Below are 19,778 nucleotides of genomic sequence, written 5' to 3' on the forward strand. Positions count from 1 at the left end.
TTCATAATAAAATATAGAATAATTTCTTTTACTTATTATGATGTTAATGACTCTATTCCTGGTAAGTAGTGAAGGATATAATATATAAACTATTTTTATAATCATTATTAGTTATATTAATAGAGTCTAAAAAACTAAATTTTCATGATAATTTAATTAAAAAAAAGGTGCCAAATGGCAATGTGTGTGAAAGTGCTGGTGGCGTGCCACTCGCATGGGGGGTTGCCGACATTGGCAAGCCCTGTGCTCTCGCACCATGTCGTGCGGCTGGCAACACGGGCCATGCTACTAGCACGACAATCCTTGATTTTTCTACAATTTTCCGAAGAACCAAACACACCCTAAATATGCTGCCTCTGTGTCCATTCAAGGAGAAATCATTGCCTGCACCCGTGTATCTATAGATCTCATATATCGTATAGTTAGCACCTCATATTTGATGATCAATATCTTAAAATCAAAATCTACTTTAGTAGATGTGGCCTATTTTATTTAAAGAGTCTATACATAAAAATTCAAAATTTCTAAACACCTATAGCCTCGGCATTAGTGGTCCCATAGGTCAACAAAACAGGGGGTCATTGTTCAATATATAAGAAATCAGCACCCAAACTACATAAATTGCTGTATATAGAACTTTTGAATATCATAGAACACATCCTATGAGTTAGATTCTATATCTAAGATCTAAACTCTATAATAGGGCTTTAAGGAGTGTAGTGTATGATATCTATGCATACAGCGAGTGTGAAATGGAATATGAACATCCTAGAGATAGGAGGGTTACAGCCTCGCATATGTGAGGACCTCTTTTTTTTCACCACCCAAGAGTCAGTGCGCTTTTTGTTACTTTCTTTTTTCGTCTATATAATGGTTACTATGTCCATCGTTACAACACAGAATATTCAATCCAAAAATTTACGAGTCTTAAGGTTAGGTAGTGAAATCAAGGCTTTCGAAGTTCAGGTATCTATTTCAAAAGCACTATAAGGTTAGATGGTAAAATCAATAGGTAGTCAAATCAAAACATTTTAAGTTAAGGTACCTATTTAAAAATACGTTGTAGTTCGGGTAATGCCTATAAAAACTTTATTAGGATAAAAACAATTCAACAAAGTCAATCAACTATTTCAACTAATCAACTTATCTAAGATTCCATCCGAAAGAGAGAGGGAAAAAAAGAAGAAAAAAAATTTGACAGAAGCATGATATGAACTAATCACCTCTTCTATAATTGCCATCTTTATGAAGGTGATGAATAAAAAATAGAATAGGATTATATTTTATTTTACTTAATTTATTACTTGTCGTAGGAAATTGCAAATTCCATATTTAGTGGGATTAGTTTTCTTCGAATTTCAAAAATGGTCAGATAGAATCCTTCGTTTGGCAGATTTGTTAGATTCAAATTTCAAAAAAATAAAAGTTGTTTAGGGACGAGGTAGTATTACTTGTACCAAGGAATTTGTCAGGTTCAGATCTATTATTAATAAGGCCCACTAGGGCCTATGTAGTCAAGTATGAATGAATGAAAATTTTGGAAATTAGGGTTTTCCTAATTGTCTTCTTCTTTCCTCTACTCGACCTGGCTTGGCCTTTATCCTCTCTCTCCCTTTTTTCTCTCTAGGCATGGATTGGCTAAGTTTCCTTACCTCTCTCTCCTTTTATTATTTTATTTCTTTAAGCAATTTAAAGTTCTTTCGAACTTCGGATTCAATCATATCTACCACAAACTTTTCCAGATAATGTCTATGGCACAAATTCCAATTAACAGGAAACTACACACTGGCAGATGTACAACAAACTAAGATAGCTGGCTGTTGCATTACTTATAATTATCGGAATAGGAAAGGACAAGTGAAAGATTTGAACTACCTTGCCCAGCTGCGTTACAAACTCCCAATCATCAACCAGCTGCTTCTTAAGGGCCAAAGGAAATTGTGATATCAAAAGTTTCTCTGGTAATCTTCTGTCCTTCTCCTGAAATTAGCCAAAAGAGTGAAATTTCAACTTGACACAATTCTATTCAAAGCATATAAAAATCTCAGATCAAGATTCAGCATAAGTATATTAAATGCTAATTGATAATATTATCTCCAAAAGACACAAAGCTAACAACAGAAAAACAAAAGTCGGCCCTCATTATCACAAACATTCTAGAAAGGTGAATAACATGGCACCAACGTCTATCGATTATATTGCTGCTACATCAAATGCCCAAATCTACTGTGTTCGATCAAGATTTCTCAGTGCTTTTTGGCATGAGCATTTCACTTTGCAGGGAAGTAAATTTTGCATGAGCCCATCTCACCATCCAGGTGCTAAGTCGAAGCTTTGAAACTTTTCTTAAATGTTATGTGGGCAAGCAACCTAAGAAATGGTACCAATTTTTGCCATAGGCAGAGTGGACCTACCATACCTCACATCATTCATCAATAAATATCACTCCTTTTGAGGCTCTCTACAGTAGACCACCTTAGACAATTCCATCTTACATCATCGGATAATCTTCAGCAGATGTTGTGCATGTGGATTTAGTTTTGCGGGATGAATAAATGAGAGTTCTTAAAAAGCACCATAGTGCGGCACAAAATCGTATGAAGCAGATTTATGACAACAAGCATCAGGAGCACGAGTTTGAGATTGGATATTGGGTGCTCCTGTGACTTCCCCCAAACCAACAGTTGAGCATTTGTTAGCAGAGATTGAGGAAGATTTCTTCTAAATTTTACCCTTTCAAATTATCAACAAAATGGCAAAGTAGCTTATTGATTGGAACATCCTTCCATTGCAACTATTCACAATGTTTTCCATGTTTCAAAACAGAAGCCATACAATAGAGAACCCGATGCTACTACCAAACTTCTCGTCGAACTAGAGAAGAATATGTTGATTCCAACAAACATTTTGGCCAAGCAATGCCGTCGAGTCGATAGGAGAATGAAGACGGAGTAAGATGGAACAAGCGACCGCGAGATGAAGCTATGTGGGAGGAAGAAGATGAAATGAATTGTTACAATCACCTATTCGTATTAGAATTAGGGTTTCATTTGAATTTCTTCTTTCTTTAGGATTATTACAAATTATTTATCTTGATTCGCATGAGATTAGCACTCCTACTCAAATTAGAGTTTCTAGATGCTTTTGGCTAAGCTCAACTTTTAGTTTTCGTCAATTAATTTGATCAATAAAAGAAAAGTGAAGATTTTTACCTCACTTGTTCTCTTCTCCGATAAAGAAGAAACTTCTACCATGAAGGTGAGAATTTAGACACCTCAAAAGCCATGTATCAATACTATATTTAGACATTAAATATGATGGTAATTAACAAGCTACTGATGTCATGGATCCAACTTGTGCTGGTCGTATTGCCATATGTCGAGAATAAATGTAAATAATGGACAACGTGACATGAATCAAGTTCTCTTTATCATAATGCCATCTCATGCTTATCAATGCCACTAAATATATGGCTTGAATTTTTTTTCCGTGGAGAGTGAGAAATCCAAGTACTATTATACTTTTTCCCACCTTGATAGGCATTAATTAGAGTTACTAGCATAACACTAGTAGCCACCCTTTTTGTTTCCTCCTTAAATCTAGAAATTCATATAAAAGAAGTTTGTCAGTTCGGGTGCCATTAGAGGCCAAGCATTTGCATGGCTGCAAGAACGAGAAGAATAAAAGAAAAACAATCACAACTTTAACCATTTAGTAACTCAAGATATTTTGAAGGTCGAGCCCCTTTCTTTCTTATATCGAATAGAAATTTAATTTTGCATATTGAACTGGCTTGTGATTCTAGGGATTTTCATGCACGGTTTTGGGTATGATATGATCATATTGGCTTTGTCTCTATGACACAATCATGGTGAAAAATTTTTAAATCATGTCTTTCTTCTATAAGGCACATGAATGATTTGTTAAACTTTATTAGAAACTAAGATCGTACCTTCTGCCATGATTTCGATTTCAATACCCGGATTATTGACGATGGCCCTTACTTGTGGTTCGTCCTCGTTCGTGATTTGCAAGAAAACGAGACATTTCGAGTCTAATTCCCTTATCACCGGAGATAGAGCCGTCACAGAAAATTAGATTAGGGTTAGATCGGGACTCCCGTATGTTACATATTTATATATAACTTGATGTTAGGATGCTAAATCACGTTCGTCCATCAAGAACATGTCCAAATACATCACAACCGTTCGATCTACCGTATTTTAATGGATCGACTTAAATAGACCGATTGTATCCTTGTAAATCGCCTTGAATAAATAACGTAGACCACATCCAATTCTCCCACTTGGACGGGTGATATAGTCATATCGTATAGGCCATACAAAACTTTATTAGGTACCAACTAAATTATACAGCCGAAATCTCCCACTCGATCAAGAATCACAATACTCTGATCATAGCGATTATGTCCAAACAGATGAACATTCCCTTCCATGTATCAAAAGCACGTATTCCTTAATCAAATAACTTTATAAGTTACAACCGTATGAACTTAGGATAAGTTCAACTCAGAGTCCTACTTTAGTACACAATAATACTTTAATGTACAAAAAGTAACTTTATGCGCATATGTGCAAAAACCAAAATATGTTCTTACTCAAATAAAAATAGTTTTTAGAGTCTTTACTTCTTTATACAAGAAAAAAACTGTAAGGACTGAAAATTTGACAGTGTAGCTAAACTCTCTGTTGACGATATTTATGTGTGTAATTTAATTACATAAGCACTCGTCAAGTTTCAGGAGAAAACGAGTTAGAATGGAGAAGTTATGCGACCTTTACTAATCGCTGAAAGTGAATAGTAACTTCGATTTTTCGAAGAGGCCAATCAGTGGAGATGGCTTCTGGTGCGTATTGGACTCCGTTCATTGTGGTCCAATAGCTCGTTTTCAACGGTTCGACTGTCCTAGATCCAATGGCGCTGACGGATTTCAAGTTTGACGCACGAATTTCGAGAAAACTGTATACACATATATTCTTTGTATTTGTGTGTGGTTTTGCATATTGGAGAGGACCCGGATCTGAGCCCTTGCGGACTCGCGTTGTACCGCCACCACCGCCGACAGGCGCGAGCCCCGGCCTCCCCTGGTCGGCCAGACCCGACTGCTGCCAGCGCTCCCGCCGCCAGAGCCCCTGCCGGTCAGAAATAAGCCATGCTCTCCATGGGTACCTACAGCTAGGGCATCAATGCCCGCCGCCTCCCGTCGCCAGCCGATGCGCGCCCTGGCATCCCTACATCGCCCGAACCATCCTGCCGCCGGTGCGCCGGCCACCGAGCCGCCGACGCTCGTACCCTAGCTCCCCTCGGCCCGGTAAGCTTTATTAAGCTAGTCTACGCACTGTTTCCTGTTCCGATGTCACGCTCGGGCCGAGCGGAAGCCCGCCCGACACGTGCACAGACCCGCCGTGTATACCAATTACCAAACCTCCCCGATATTCCAGGGTAATCCAGGGGAGGTCATGTCCGTTCGGCGTCTGTTTGACGCGCCCGGCTGGTGTAAGTACTTACCATAGCAGCCGCTACTGTCCAGTGAGGGCTTCGCCCGCCCCTTCGGTCGCGTCGGCTCCGGCGACTCCGACGCATTATGGAGTCCCACCTGCGGCGTCATCGGCTGGACGTGCGATGGTACCACGCCAACCTGAGGCAACAAGATCGGCTCCGAGCGGGCGGGCGTTCGCCGCCCAAACTCAAGCCGAGGAACCTGCTGAGGCAGAAGACCGCCATGTACTCGCAGGTATGGTTTTAATTAACGGAGTTCGCTCCAGGGCCATGTTTGATACAGGTGCTACGCATTCATTCATCAGTAGGTCATTTGCACGTATGCATGACATAGAACTACAAGAGAGTAAAAGCACTTGGAGAGTATCGGGCCCCGGACATGATTTTCTAGTCCGTAAGGAGTGTTCGTCTTGTCCAGTGCGGTTGGGCGATTGGATAATGCCCATCCGTATGTTGGTGCTTAAAAAGTTGAAGGACTTTGACGTCATTCTAGGAATGGATTGGCTCTCGAAGTACTATGCGACTATTCACTGTAGAAGTAAAGTGATTACGTTTAGCGAACCGGGCCAAGAAGAGTTCGTCTACCGGCTTGTAGAAGCTCGCGCTTCGCTGCTATGGTGTCGGCAACGAGGGCAAGGAAGTTAATCAACAGCGGTTGTATGGCCTATTTGGCGACCGTTGTGGAAGTCGAGAGAACGACTCCTACGCTTGAGGAGTTATCCGTGGTTCGGGAATTTCCGGATGTATTTCCCGCGGAGTTACTTGGAATGCCGCCAGACCGTAAGATCGAGTTCGTGATAGACTTGGTTCCAGGAACCGCGCCTATCTCGAAGGCTCCGTATCGGATGGCGTCGGCGGAATTGAAGGAGTTACGGGCTCAATTGATAGATCTCCTTGATAAAGGATTTGTACGGCCAAGTGTGTCACCGTGGGGAGCTCCGGTTCTATTCGTGCGAAAGAAGGATGGATCATTTCGACTCTGCGTAGACTATCGCGAGTTGAACAAAGTCACGATCAAGAATAAGTACCCGTTGCCTTGGATCGATGATTTATTTGATCAGTTGCAAGGATTTCGGATTTATTCAAAGATTGATCTACAGTCCGGTTATCATCAACTTAAGATCAAGCCGGAAGATGTGCAAAAGACCGCGTTTCGCACGCGGTATGGAGATTATGAATTCACGATCATGCCGTTTGGGCTCACTAACGCCCCGGCAGCATTCATGGATTTAATGAACCGTGTCTTCAAGGAGTACTTGGACCAATTTGTCGTGGTCTTCATAGACGACATCTTGGTCTACTCGCGTAGCGACGAGGAACATGCCGAGCATCTGATAATCGTGCTTCAAATCCTTCGGGAGGAGAAGTTGTATGCTAAGTTTAAGAAATGCGACTTTTGGCTTCGAGAGGTTGCATTTCTTGGGCATGTCATTTCCGATGGAGGAGTATCTGTTGACCCGAGGAAAGTGGAGGCGATCAAGGATTGGCCTCGCCCGACTAACGTCACGGAAGTTCGAAGCTTCGTGGGTTTAGCGGGTTATTATAGACGGTTCGTGGAGGGATTCTCGAAGATCGTGGGTCCACTTACCCGTCTGACTCGGAAAGGCACCAAATTCATTTGGAGTGACGAGTGTGACCGGAGTTTTCAAGAGTTGAAGGATAGATTGACTTCGACTCCGGTGCTCGCCTTACCGGTGCAAGATGAAGACTTCGTGGTGTATAGCGACGCGTCACAATCGGGCTTAGGGTGTGTTCTGATGCAGGGCGGGAAGGTGATCGCTTATGCGTCCCGTCAGCTGAAAAGCTATAAGAAGAATTACCCTGTCCACGACTTGGAGTTGGCCGCGGTAGTGTTTGCCCTCAAGTTATGGAGGCACTACTTGTATCGCGCGCGTTGCGAGATATACACGGACCATAAGAGTCTAAAGTACCTTTTCACACAAAAGGAGCTTAATATGCAACAGCGGCGGTGGTTGGAATTGCTAAAGGATTTCAATATTACAATCCTATACCACCCCGGAAAAGCAAACGTTGTGGCCGACGCGCTTAGCAGGAAGTCAGTGGAGAATCTTGCTATGTTGGTTACACGTCAAGAACCACTGTGGAGAGAGATGGAACGACTGGATCTCGAAGTGGTAGCTCCGGAAATCCCGTCTATGTTTACGGCTCTCATTGTCCAACAGACCTTGTTGGAGCAGATTAAGAGTTTGCAACCTGCGGACCCCAATCTCCAAAAGGTGCGGCGAGGCATCGAGAGTGGACACGGCGGTGATTTCAGTATAGACGCTGATGGTGCGCTTCGGTTTCGAAACCGATGGTGCGCACCGGAAAACGAGGAGGTCCGGAAGTTAATCTTACAAGAAGCACATCGGACTCTTTATAGTATTCACCCGGGCGGCACCAAGATGTACCATGATCTGAAGATGCAGTACTAGTGGCCGGGCATGAAAGCGGATATTGGGCGCTATGTAGCGCAGTGCTTGGTATGCCAGCAAGTGAAGGCTGAGCGCCAATTTCCAGCGGAAAGCCTGCAAAGTTTACCTATTCCCGTTTGGAAATGGGAGAACATAGCTATGGACTTCGTGGTCGAATTGCCCCGTTCAACGGGTGGCCATGACGCGATCTGGGTGATTGTGGATCGTATGACCAAGTCGGCACATTTTCTACTGATTCACACCACCTGGTCGGGCGACAGATTGGCGCAGATATACTTGGATGAAGTTGTGAGGTTGCACGGGGTTCCGAAGTCGATCATGTCAGATCGAGACCCCCGTTTTACTTCGCACTTTTGGAAAAACCTGCAAGAAGCACTTGGCACACGGCTCGATTTCAGCACCGCGTTTCATCCTCAGACAGATAGACAGCCAGAGAGGACTATACAGATTCTGGAGGATATATTGCGGGCGTGTGTCATTGACTACAAGAGTAGTTGGGCAAACCATTTGAGGATGGCCGAGTTCGCCTACAATAACAGTTATCAAGCTAGCATTGGGATGGCACCGTTCGAGGTCCTATATGGGCGGAAGTGCCGATCCCCTAAATGTTAGAGCGATGTAGGTGAACCCGCGACATTGGGCCCAGACGTATTGCGGGAGGCGGAAGAGAAGGTCCGTCTCGCTCGCGAAAGGCTACTTACGGCACAGTCGAGGCAAAAGAGCTATTCTGACAAACGCCGTAGAGACTTGGAATTCGCGGTAGGTGTAAGGAAGTGAATCCTCGAAATCCGAGGATTAGACTTCCTTTGGAATCGACTGTTTGTCGAGTGTGTAGGCTTCGGAAAGTCCGAAGGTGATTATAATGCCTAAAGCGCATTAAGGAAAGGTCCACGGGAGCACCAGAGCGAAATCTGCACTGGAGCAGAAATGCTCTCGGGGACCGGTCCCTGGTAGGGAGGGACCGGTCCCATCAGACTGGGCTGCAGGGGTCTTTGATGAGACCGGTCCCTGGCAGTGAAGGACCGGTCCCCGAACGTTGGCCCAGCGAAAATAGCCGAGATTTGGCTGTCCCGAAAACTCCAACTCTCGGGAATCAGTCTCTCGGACAAGGACCGGTCTCCCGGGGACCGGTCTCCCGGGGACCGGCCTCTCAGGCAAGGACCGGTTCCCGAACGCGAAATCCCTCTGCCCGAGATGGAATGCTCTCGGGGACCGGTCTCCCCGAGCTGGGACCGGTCCCTCACTGCGAAAATGCCCAGAGAGGGCTGGTTTAGAAGGTAAAAAGTTGAGGGGGCTATCTGCAAAATGGCCTTTATTAGAGGCTGGGGGACCTCTTTTCTCCTCTCATTTGCTCTCTATCTCTCTCTCACACTCTTTCCCTCTCTCTCTCTAGAAAGAAAAGAAAGAGAAGAAGAATGAGAGGAAAGAAAGGAAGGAAAAGAAGAAGTGGAAGGAGAAGACCAAGAAAAAGATCTTCTTCCCTCTCCCCTTCAAGCTAGAGCAAGCTTGGAACTTGGTTTAGAGGTAAGCTCTAAACCCTCTAATGGTATTTCTAGGGTTTGGGATTTTTATGGCTTAGAGATGGTTCGAATGGAACCTAGAGGAGATGAATAGATGGTTCGAGCTCGCATTTGGAGCTCGCACCACGGATTTCCTCACCGTTGCTAACCTAGGGCACGAATTTGGAATTTTTGGAAATCTAGGGTTTTAATCTATTTTAATAGGTCGTAAACCAAATTGCTAGGTCTCGGAACGCGTCGGCGAAGACGGTTCGTCGATCCGACGAGCGAGTGCGGAGTTATCGCCAAAACGAGTACTTGAGGGCTCGCTTCGCCCCGAGGAGTTGAAGCGACGTGCAAAGACCGCAGAGTCGAGTTTTCTACCGTCACGGCATCACCAAGAGGTGGGTCGTGTCCATCCCGAAGTAATCGGGCTCCCTTTTATGTCTTAGTATTTCGAGATCTTGCATCCTGTGTTCACATGCATTGTAGGATAGTGTGCATTGTCTTTCCTTATGCTTTCCTAGCTTATATCATGTTATGCATTAGTTGCTGGATATAGGGGATTGATGAGGATTGGGTCGAGACTTGTAATCCTATAGTGCAGCGGTGAAAGAATGATGCAATAGCTGAAATAAAGAACGAGTGGCATCTAGTTGTTATTAAACAAAAGAACGAGTGGCATCTAGTTGTTAATAACAAAAGAACGAGTGGCATCTAGTTGTTAATAACCAAAGAACGAGTGGCATGTGTGAGTTGTAGCGTATATGAAACCCATTGACTATGGTGACAGTAACCCTAGAGGATAGGGCACCCTTGAGGCGGGAGAATTGGATCATACTCATTGTCTGCTCCCAACTTGTGATGGTCGCTCCACACAAGTAGTGCGCTCCAGAGTCGGTCACGAGGGATAGCCTATGTGGGGTCCCGTGGGATAGGGATAGCCTATTTGGGGTTCCTAGGGATAGCCTATTTTGAGAAAAATGATAGAGTAGTTGCAGTTCATTTTCTACATATATATCTATCTCTCTCTATCTGTGCCAGCTTAAACCTAGTGGGAAAACCGGCGGCGTCGGCGGCCGAACCCACTGGGAACTATATTCATATAGTTCTCACCCCGTGTGGTTTTGGGGTACAGGTACACACAGAGGCGAGCCGAGCGAGGATCGCGGCAAAGGCATAGCGCCCTAAGTAAGCCTAGTTAGTAGCTTTCCTTTATGCATTAGAGTACCCTCGTGTACTAGATGATGTTTTGGATAATCATGAGAGAGCTACTTGTATTTTGGAGAAAATATGTGTTTACATTTTGGAAGATGGAAATGTAATCAACTGATGTAAATGTTGAATGGTTGTAATAGTTAGACTCTCTCTTTATACACTTGTACATTCACTTGTGATTCTTGCTCTTAGTTATAATGCACTTGTGTGCATCGTATCGATCATGTATGTTATTTAAGCATTCCCTGGGTGCTTAACTGTACATGATCTGGTTGCTTGGCCTTGGGCGAGCAAGAGAGGTGCTGTCCGTTCGGCGGTCCGCCCGGCGCGCCCGAACCGTGCCAAATTGGTAGCGAATTCGGGGCGGGGCGTGACATATGTATTATGTACTCTATTAAACTCTATTAATCCCCGTTTCTTCTTGCCACGTGGCGTATTTTTCCTAATCCGTGGGACCCATCTACTAATTACTCCTAATCCTTTTTTTCCCTGTTCAACCGACTCATTTTTTTTTGTTTCTACCGAGTTTTTTTCTATTTCTACCGGTTTTTTTTTTTCTACCGGGTTTTTTTTTCACCCTTTCGGTCCAGACTTCTTCACCCTCACAGCTTCAGATGCCGCCTCTTGCTCCCCCTCCCTATCGCGCCGCTTCGATCTCTCCTCTGCTTCTTCGATCCCATCTACGCCCCATCGCTTCGATCCCGCTCCAGTCTCTTCGATCCCATCAACAATCCCATCTATTGCCTCTCATGCCGCTTCGATCCCGTCCCCATCCCTTCGATACCGGCCCCGTCCCTTCGATACCGGCCCCGTCCCTTCGATCACCGTTGGAATCTATATAATGAGGCATGGATGGTTTCCTTCTACGCTGCTAAACCTTTCTCTTGTAAGCGAAAATTTAGTGGCGTTTAATCTAACAATTACACCGGTGGATCTGAATCATTTGGTTCTCCCGATTTCAATGGTTTTCCCTTTTATTTCTATTTTTCTGTAGATTCTATATTTCTGCACTTTCTTTTCAATTTTATGCATTTTTTTTCCTAACAATTTTTTTATTTTTTGCTATGCAGTTAACATGCTTTTCTTACATTTTGCGACCTTACGGATAGGGGTGGAACTGGGCCCGGGCCTAAACAAGGCCCGGCCCGATGGGCCATTTTGGGCCGGGCTTTGGGTATTAAAAATATAACTTTGGGTTCGGGCCGGGCTTAAAAATTTAGGCCCGAAGAAATTTTGGGCCTATTTGGGCATGTCCAAGCCCGGCCCGAGCCCGACCCAAAAGCCCAATATATTAATTATCAAAATAAATTATTTAATTATATATATATTATTTATCTATAAAAGAAATAAATAATATCGTATATCATATATAGTATATATTGTTATTAATAATATATACTCATATATATGAGGATATATTATATATTAACAAAATATTTAGTTCCATATTAGAATATATTTGATATTAGATATTAATTTCTTTGATGTAATCAAACTAAAAATAGGCATTTTATNGTTAGAAGTTAGTACGTGTTTCCCCTTTTCTTTCCAAAATCTTACAAACTAAAATGATAAATTAGACAATAAGGAAAACTAAAGATATTTGAAGAGTTTTTAGAAGCACAATCTAACTAATCTCTTAAAAAATATTTTATTGTACTAAGGATTATTCTTATGTGAACTTAATTTGTATATTTATTCTTTAGTTTGATATATTTATTTTTTTTAGATAATTCCTTTCGAATGTCAAAGTTTAGGCATTCCAGCCCCTTACATTCACCCCGCACAATTGACCCAGCCCATTATGATAAGGGTAACAAGCCGGGTTTTTACGTATTACAACCCGACGCCCACGCCCGAAAATGGGTTAAAAAAAACTTTTAATTTCGGGCTGGGTTCGGGTTCGGGTTACGGGTTATGGGTAGCCCGAAACACCTCCGGGTAAAATACGTAAATAGTATATTATGTATTTATGAAAATAAACATATTGCTATGAGATGCAATATGATCAACCAAAGAATCGAAGTATCTAGAACACCTTCGTTTTGCTTTAGTTTAAACTCAACATTATCAATTAAAAGAGAAAAAAAAAAAAAAAAAACCAGGCACAAATAACACATTCTCTTTTCATTATGTGAAAAGTAACAAATTAAAAAAGCTACAACTAAAGTGAAAAATGATGTGCAAAATATATCTAAGAGGAATTTCATTGGAGAGAAAATTGTTTGAATCCTTCGAAACCATTCTATAATTCTTTGATAGGTTTGTTTCATAATTCCAGACTCAAACACATTGTTGTTGAATATATTATTCTAATATATTTCTTTCTATGTGGGATATTAACTAAACATTCAAGTGCAAGTAATCAAAAGAGCATTAGCTGCTTGATTTTAGATAAGATAAAAGTGAGTTTTCCTTTAAAAATAATATCTAAGTATGTTTTTAAGTACTGATCGAGAGTTCAGAATCTTTGGTGGTTCATTTCTTAGTTACTTATTTTTTCTTTTTTTTTAGCGTGATTTTGTAGTGGGTTTTGGCCTTTTGAGAAAAATGATATTTTAAGAGTTGTATGTTCATTTTCAGTAGGTTTAAGTGCTAGATATTTTGTACATGATTTCATTAACTTGCATTGCTGGAGCTTTCAAGTTGTTTGGTGATTGTCTCATTTTGGAATTGTTTCTGTTGATTACTTTTGCAGCTATAAATAGTAATTAGAAGTGCTAAAATTTTTGAACGAGAAGGCTGGATCTTGAAAGGAAAAGGAAACCAGTTTTGGGATTATTTAGAATTTTAGAGTACAAAGATTGGTATGAATCATGCCATTAAATTCTGATCCTAAGGTATTCTGGTAGGCATTTGATTACTAAACTCATTTAGATTGTAATCTTGGTGTTGCATCATAAGGTTTATGAATTGGGAGTAGAGTCACTATGCACATCTCTGAATTTCTCCTCAAGACCACAAAATCGAAATTTTGAACCACACAATCCAGAATGGCACATCATTTATATGATCCTTTTTCTATATAGGTTTGGCTAAACCCTATATGTTGTCAACATTCTATTCTATTTTTGTGTTTGTTGTGATTCTATTTTTGCATTGTTTAATTTTTTGGGCTTAAATTTTTTATTTTTTTGATTCTAATGAAGGTCTGATCATGAACTTGCAGATCTTCTATAGGAGCATGGCCATATTACATTGCCAAGTTATTTTTGCTTCCTTCTTTACTGCTTTTTCTTTCTAAAATAAGAAAAGCATGCCATTCACTTTGGGGATACACTGTTTAGTGTTATTGCATAACTTCTTTCTAATTAATATTTAGATCTTTGTAGTTAAAGACTTAAAATAGTATTAATGATAGAATATATATTATTTTATACTATGATTGATTGTACTTAAAATATATTTGACATGATTTTGTGATATTTCCAGGGCAAAGTTTGTACATACCTTTTGATTATGGTCTATTTTATGAGAGAGAAAAGATATGAAATGATGCTACTCAAATACTATTACTGTGGTATTTAATGAATTTGAAGTTAGATAAATTTTTCAATATCTTAATCTTATCTACTGATAAATCATGTAATTGCTATTAATTTTTTTGCACTTCATCATATTTGTCATAATGGTTTGGATTCTCTAATCATGTTTAATTGCTTATATATCAGGTTTCTCGATTTTTTATTATTTTCTCTATATCATAAGAATTGTTGAGAAAAAAAAAATGGCTTGGTCTCGAGGATTGCTGGTGCTCTTCATCAGTTTAACCAAATGCTTTTGTCGCCTTTTTCTCCATACCGTAATGAATTTATCCCACTTCCAAATCGATGGTACATTTTCTTATTAAAATGCAGAAAATGCAGAAACTATTTGCCTTTATATTCATGAATTATGTCTTGATTTTTATGCTAATTTTTCAATTGTTAACTCCTTTGCGAGCAACTATTTGTAATTATTTGCTTGTTCGGCAAATGTGAAATTCAATTTGATATATGTATTCTTCCTTAATATTTTTTGGTATATATATATTATTTTCTTTTTAATTTTTGGGCTTTACATATCTCATTTGTAATATATATGCCAATCTGGGCCTTCTCACTTTGGTTTTAGCAAAGTACACTACGAGTCCTTAAATTGCTAAATTTTTATATTTACAAACCCTAGGTCAAAATAACTAATAATTAGATAAGTTTCTACTCACGTTTTATTTTCCTTCACATTTTTTGAGTGTGAAAGCAAGGATGGCAATATTAAGAGTTGCCTTTATAGTTCCATTACTTTTTAAACATAGGTGAAATGATCTTAGATAGTTTTTCTAATTAAGATACAGATTATATTGAATTTCATTGCGGTTTAGTTACATAAAGATCTTACAAAGATTTTTTTGTTGGAACTAATTAATTTGGCTATTTATTGTCATTTCAAAACTTTGAACTATATTAGGTTGTATTCTATGGGCATGTTTGGCCAAGGATTGGATTGAATAGGATAATTGAAGGGGATTAGATAGGACAAGATTATGATTTGATTGAATAAACAATAGTCCATTACTCTTTTTGGTATTTTTAGGATAATAGATAGGACTGGTTTACCTATAAAGGATGACTTATTCTATTTTGTTTGTACTTTTTATTTAAATGTTAGCTTAAATTCACTTTCCTACACTCACCATAATATTTGTTAATTCAACGTAACCGGAATGTGTTCATTAGGCTAGATAAGCATAATTCTGTCCTAACTCCTACCCAAATTCGAGCGTCCAAACATGCCGTATGAAAACCAATAACCAATTTTTGAATTCAAATTTAACCAAAAACACAAACATTTTTATCTTAGAACTCTTTAACTTCTGTTTCAGTATTAAAACTTAAATAGAATGGGGAAAAATAATAGTGTTAATATTTCGTAATTTTTATGGAGCATCAAATAATTTAGAATAGGCAATAAATTTTCTATTATATTTTTTCTTTATTGGTTTTCGCAAGTTTAATAATACCTCTATAGATGTTGAACCTTTCTCAAAGTTCAATATCATTTCTTCTATATTTTTTTTTAAATAGAGAAAAGTTACTACAATTCACCAATAGAAAGAAGGAATTTGTGCATAGTTTTCTTCTTCCTTCTCTTCTGTAGGTTTTTTTTTTTCCTACGAACTAAACTATTCTGCTAATGCTTTTGATATTGCAGCTGTTGCTGCTTCTTCTTCTTCTACTACACTTTTTTTTTTATTCTTATTACGTCTTAACTTTTGCTAGTTCTCCTATATAGCTAGAAGTTTATATTTCCTCATGTTAATACGTGCTTTCTATTAGAATTGCAAAATTTTCTCTTTTCTACAAATTTCGCTATTAGTTTTTATGCATTCTTTTTTCCTTTTGCTTGAATTTTCACTTGAAGTTTGATATATCATTTTCATTTCATCCTTAGGTTTGTGTTTTTTGGGTTTTATAAGGGATAATGGGGAAGCTCATCCAAGGAGGTTCCAGAAGCACTGCAGACCCTTTACTCAATAGTAATCATCTCTTTCCTTTTTTATTTGTAATGTGATTCGAATTGGGTTTGAGTTTAAAAATATCTCTTTCCTTTTTTATTTGTGTTCAAAAATGTTGTTGGTCAGAAACATAAGATGTACATAAAGGTTAGATCTTGACTATGTTATACTGCTTTTTCTATGTGTTATGTGATCAAACGAGTTGTCACAAAATTATTTGGTGCCAATGAATCGATGATTATTGACTCATTTGTGTCACCAATTATTACTTTTATTACTTCCTATCTGTCGCAACGCGCGGGTTCCTGCACTAGTTAAAAATGAATACACATCCATCTAAGTCTAATAACCATAAAGAAGACAGAGAGAATTCACCCATTTCGGTGAGGTCAAACCCACCTAATACTCTTCGTACCCTTTCATTGCTTCGAACGAAATTATCCACCAAGCTTCTAGCACCCTAAAAGAATTTCTAAAAAGGTTACAAGCTTCGAACAAACATCACACAAAATTCACCCAAAATCATAAAGAAAAGAAGTGAAAATTACCTTTGACCAAGCTAAACTTGTCCAAAGCTCAAATCAACCCAATGGAGCTTCAAATCCTACCTAAAAGGAAAGTTCTACACTCATCAATTAGGTCTCAAAAGCCTCAAATCAAAAAACCCTAAAATAAACGCTAGTTCTTCCAAAACTAAGTTTTCATCTACAAATCTTGCCAAAATCACAAACAGATGATGCAAGATGAGTACCAACCTTCAAGAAAGCCCCAAATCAAGCTATCTTAAGCTAAGGATGAAGATTGATCGACCAACAAGTCCTCTTCTTCACATCCAAGCTTCCTACAAGGTCCAAGAGCATGCCACCATGAATAAGAAGAAGAAAAGGAGATCAAAACCCAAATCAAAGGGGTTTGGGAGAGAAATCTAGAGAGAGAAAGGGGAAAAAACTTTACCTCTCTTCCTCTCCAAGCTCAGCACAAAAGGGGCCGTGGGGGAGAAAAGGATTATATATACTAGTTGTAACAAATCCCAAAAAGCCCCTCTAAACACTAAAAATTGCAAACTGCACGAACTGCAGTTTTTTTTTTTTTGCACTGCGTATCGATACTCAGGCAGGAGTACCGGTACCAGGCAACAATTCCTGCGCAACCCGAGCCTCTGCCAAGCGGGTTATATACGGCGTACCGTTACCCGCACGGTGCAGTACCGGTACTCGACTCTAGTTTCGATACTCGGTAACTTAGTACCGGTACACAGCCCTCTCAACCTAAACCCGAGAGCAGCTCTCTCGGTTACGCAGTGGGGTTCCGGTACCTCACCCAAGTACCGGTACTCGGCACCCCAAAACCTGGATTTCCAGATTTTGGTGCTAAGTACTCCTCGCGTTCTCGCAACACGAGCAATAGGTCGGTACTCAATCAACAACCTACAAAAACACCAGGAATAGCTCAAAATAGTCATCTCGAGAGTTCGGAGGCGACGGGTGAGCGACGGTTGGTTCCGGTGTCGAAATTGACACTTCCGGAAACCCGGATCCGAACGATTATGCGACGATAATTGTTTGGATGTGTGATCTTGTGTTTGCTGCCAAGACATCCAAAACGATGTGTTTTATGGCAGCAAGTGACTTGTGGACAAGTCGTTGAGTCTCGGGACACTTGTGAGTCCCCACGGAGTCCCAGTGCGATTTTCAGAACTTCCAACGAGTTATGTAATCGGTTTTGAGAAATCGATTCCCGTGGGTTTATTTTTGGGGTTGTGGATTTAGTGTTCCTTGCTTGTAGGTTAGATACTAATCTGGTGGACCCTCCGTAGGTTCGGTTGACGCTCGTCCACAGCTGGGAGACATGCGCGTTATTTCGACCCGGAGTTGGTCCAGTGGTATATGCTCAGTGATATTTCTTCTACCTTATCTCTCTTATTACAGTTGTTTACCATTGTTGAGCCTGACACCATATTTTGCTCTACTTAACCTTTTTCTATACCCGCTATCATGATCTAGAAGTAGACGGACATAGTTTGCATCTCGTCCATTGTGACACTCTTGTGACCTAGTCGGTCGATACCATGACTCCTGTCGTTTGATGACCTTGAGGTCAATATACCCTGAGGGGTGGGATTGTCGGCTAGTTGTCGACGGATGATTATAGATTACACAGATCCATCATTTGACATTTATGTGACAAAGTCGATTGATTTCGTGACTCTTGTCATTTGATGACTTATGAGGCCGGTGTACCCTAAGGGTAGGATTGTCGGCTAGTGGCTGACAGCTAGTTCTGAATTATATTGATACATGATGTGACATTCTTGTAACCTATTGGTCGGTTCTTACACATACATTTTAGTTGACATTGAGTGATCAGTACTTGCATATCTTTGGGAGGATGTTGAGTTGTTCCATCATAGTTGACCTGAGTGGTCGGTACTTGTGTTTCCTTACGATTCGATGACCTATTGGTCGGTGTGCCCCGAGGGGTGGTGATTGTCGACTATTATCTGACGGTTGGCTATTGATCATATCCGCATCGATCGCCAAAGCTCGAGTGCATTTCACGTACACCAGCGGGTTGATCCCCCGCAGGAAGGTGTTCTTTTCCGAAAAAATGGCCGTACATCCGACCCGTGAGCCCAGCGGTGTTCTCTTTGTGCTACGGTTACATGCCAAGTGCAAGCAGCTAGTGGCTTTTGCCTAAGGTCCTTAGACCGACACGGCGGTTTAGATTTGGTATATTTAGACTACTCGTCCGATTGACGCATATGACTATACTAGCGGTTGTTGCATGCATACTTACAGTCGCTTTCTTACGCTTGTCCTTCTACTATCCGTTTTGATATCAATGTATGTATTCAATTTTACTTTACAGTAGCGCTAGTTATTTATTCTATTATTGTTCTCCTTCCTTTCAGTTTTATTGCTACTGCATTTGTGATATCTGCTCATGACTTTCATTATCTCTTCCTGTACCGGTGAGTATTCCTCACCTTCGTCGGCTTACGGTACTCACTGGGAGGGGAGACGTGTACATGTTCTCACCCACTACCATTTTTCAAGTATTGCGGGCGATGAGGATTGAGACGAGGCGTGAGACATGTTCGTAGTGGTGATAGAGTTTCCGGTCCGATGACATTCGGTCTAGTTTCTATCCTTGCTTATTCATAATAAATAACATAGACACTTTATGGTTCGGTGGTTTCACTTAAATAAATGTTTATGGCTTTGTGAAGTTAATTAAAGCACTCGTGGTTTTCATATAAAATATTGAAAATGGTTTTCTACCCCTCGTGGTAGCATTTTAAAGGAAAAGGTTTCCATGTGGAAAACGGTTTTAAAAAGAGTTTTCTGGTTTCACAATTCTTAGTATTTCAAAATAAGTTTCCGGATGAAAAACGTTTTAAACTAATAGATGTGGATTTATGAAGAAAACATTGCAATCTTGTAATTGAATAAATGTGAATGAATTTATGTGATGTGGTGAATTGTATATGGTTGTTTATATACTATGGTTATATCTTGTGCTTGGGCAACGCCGTACAAATATAGGAGAGACTCTGTCCGTGTGAATAGTGGGATTCTCTGTATTTGTGGTGGATCTGACATACTCCGGGGT

At 40.3% G+C, this 19,778-nt stretch overlaps 1 protein-coding gene across 2 annotated transcripts in view; it reads right to left on the reverse strand.

Moving 5' to 3' along the window:
• LOC109720431 (protein MRG1) overlaps nt 1–19,778 on the reverse strand; it is a 106,341-nt gene that overhangs the window by 54,157 nt on the left and 32,406 nt on the right. For both annotated transcript variants that reach the window (XM_020247540.1, XM_020247539.1), the window contains exon 7: nt 1,876–1,980. In XM_020247540.1, the coding sequence (XP_020103129.1) occupies nt 1,876–1,980 (105 nt within the window). The remainder of the gene's footprint in view (nt 1–1,875; nt 1,981–19,778) is intronic.

Source organism: Ananas comosus, linkage group 14 (genome assembly GCF_001540865.1).
Source record: "Ananas comosus cultivar F153 linkage group 14, ASM154086v1, whole genome shotgun sequence".
Classification (NCBI taxonomy): Eukaryota; Viridiplantae; Streptophyta; class Magnoliopsida; order Poales; family Bromeliaceae; genus Ananas; species Ananas comosus.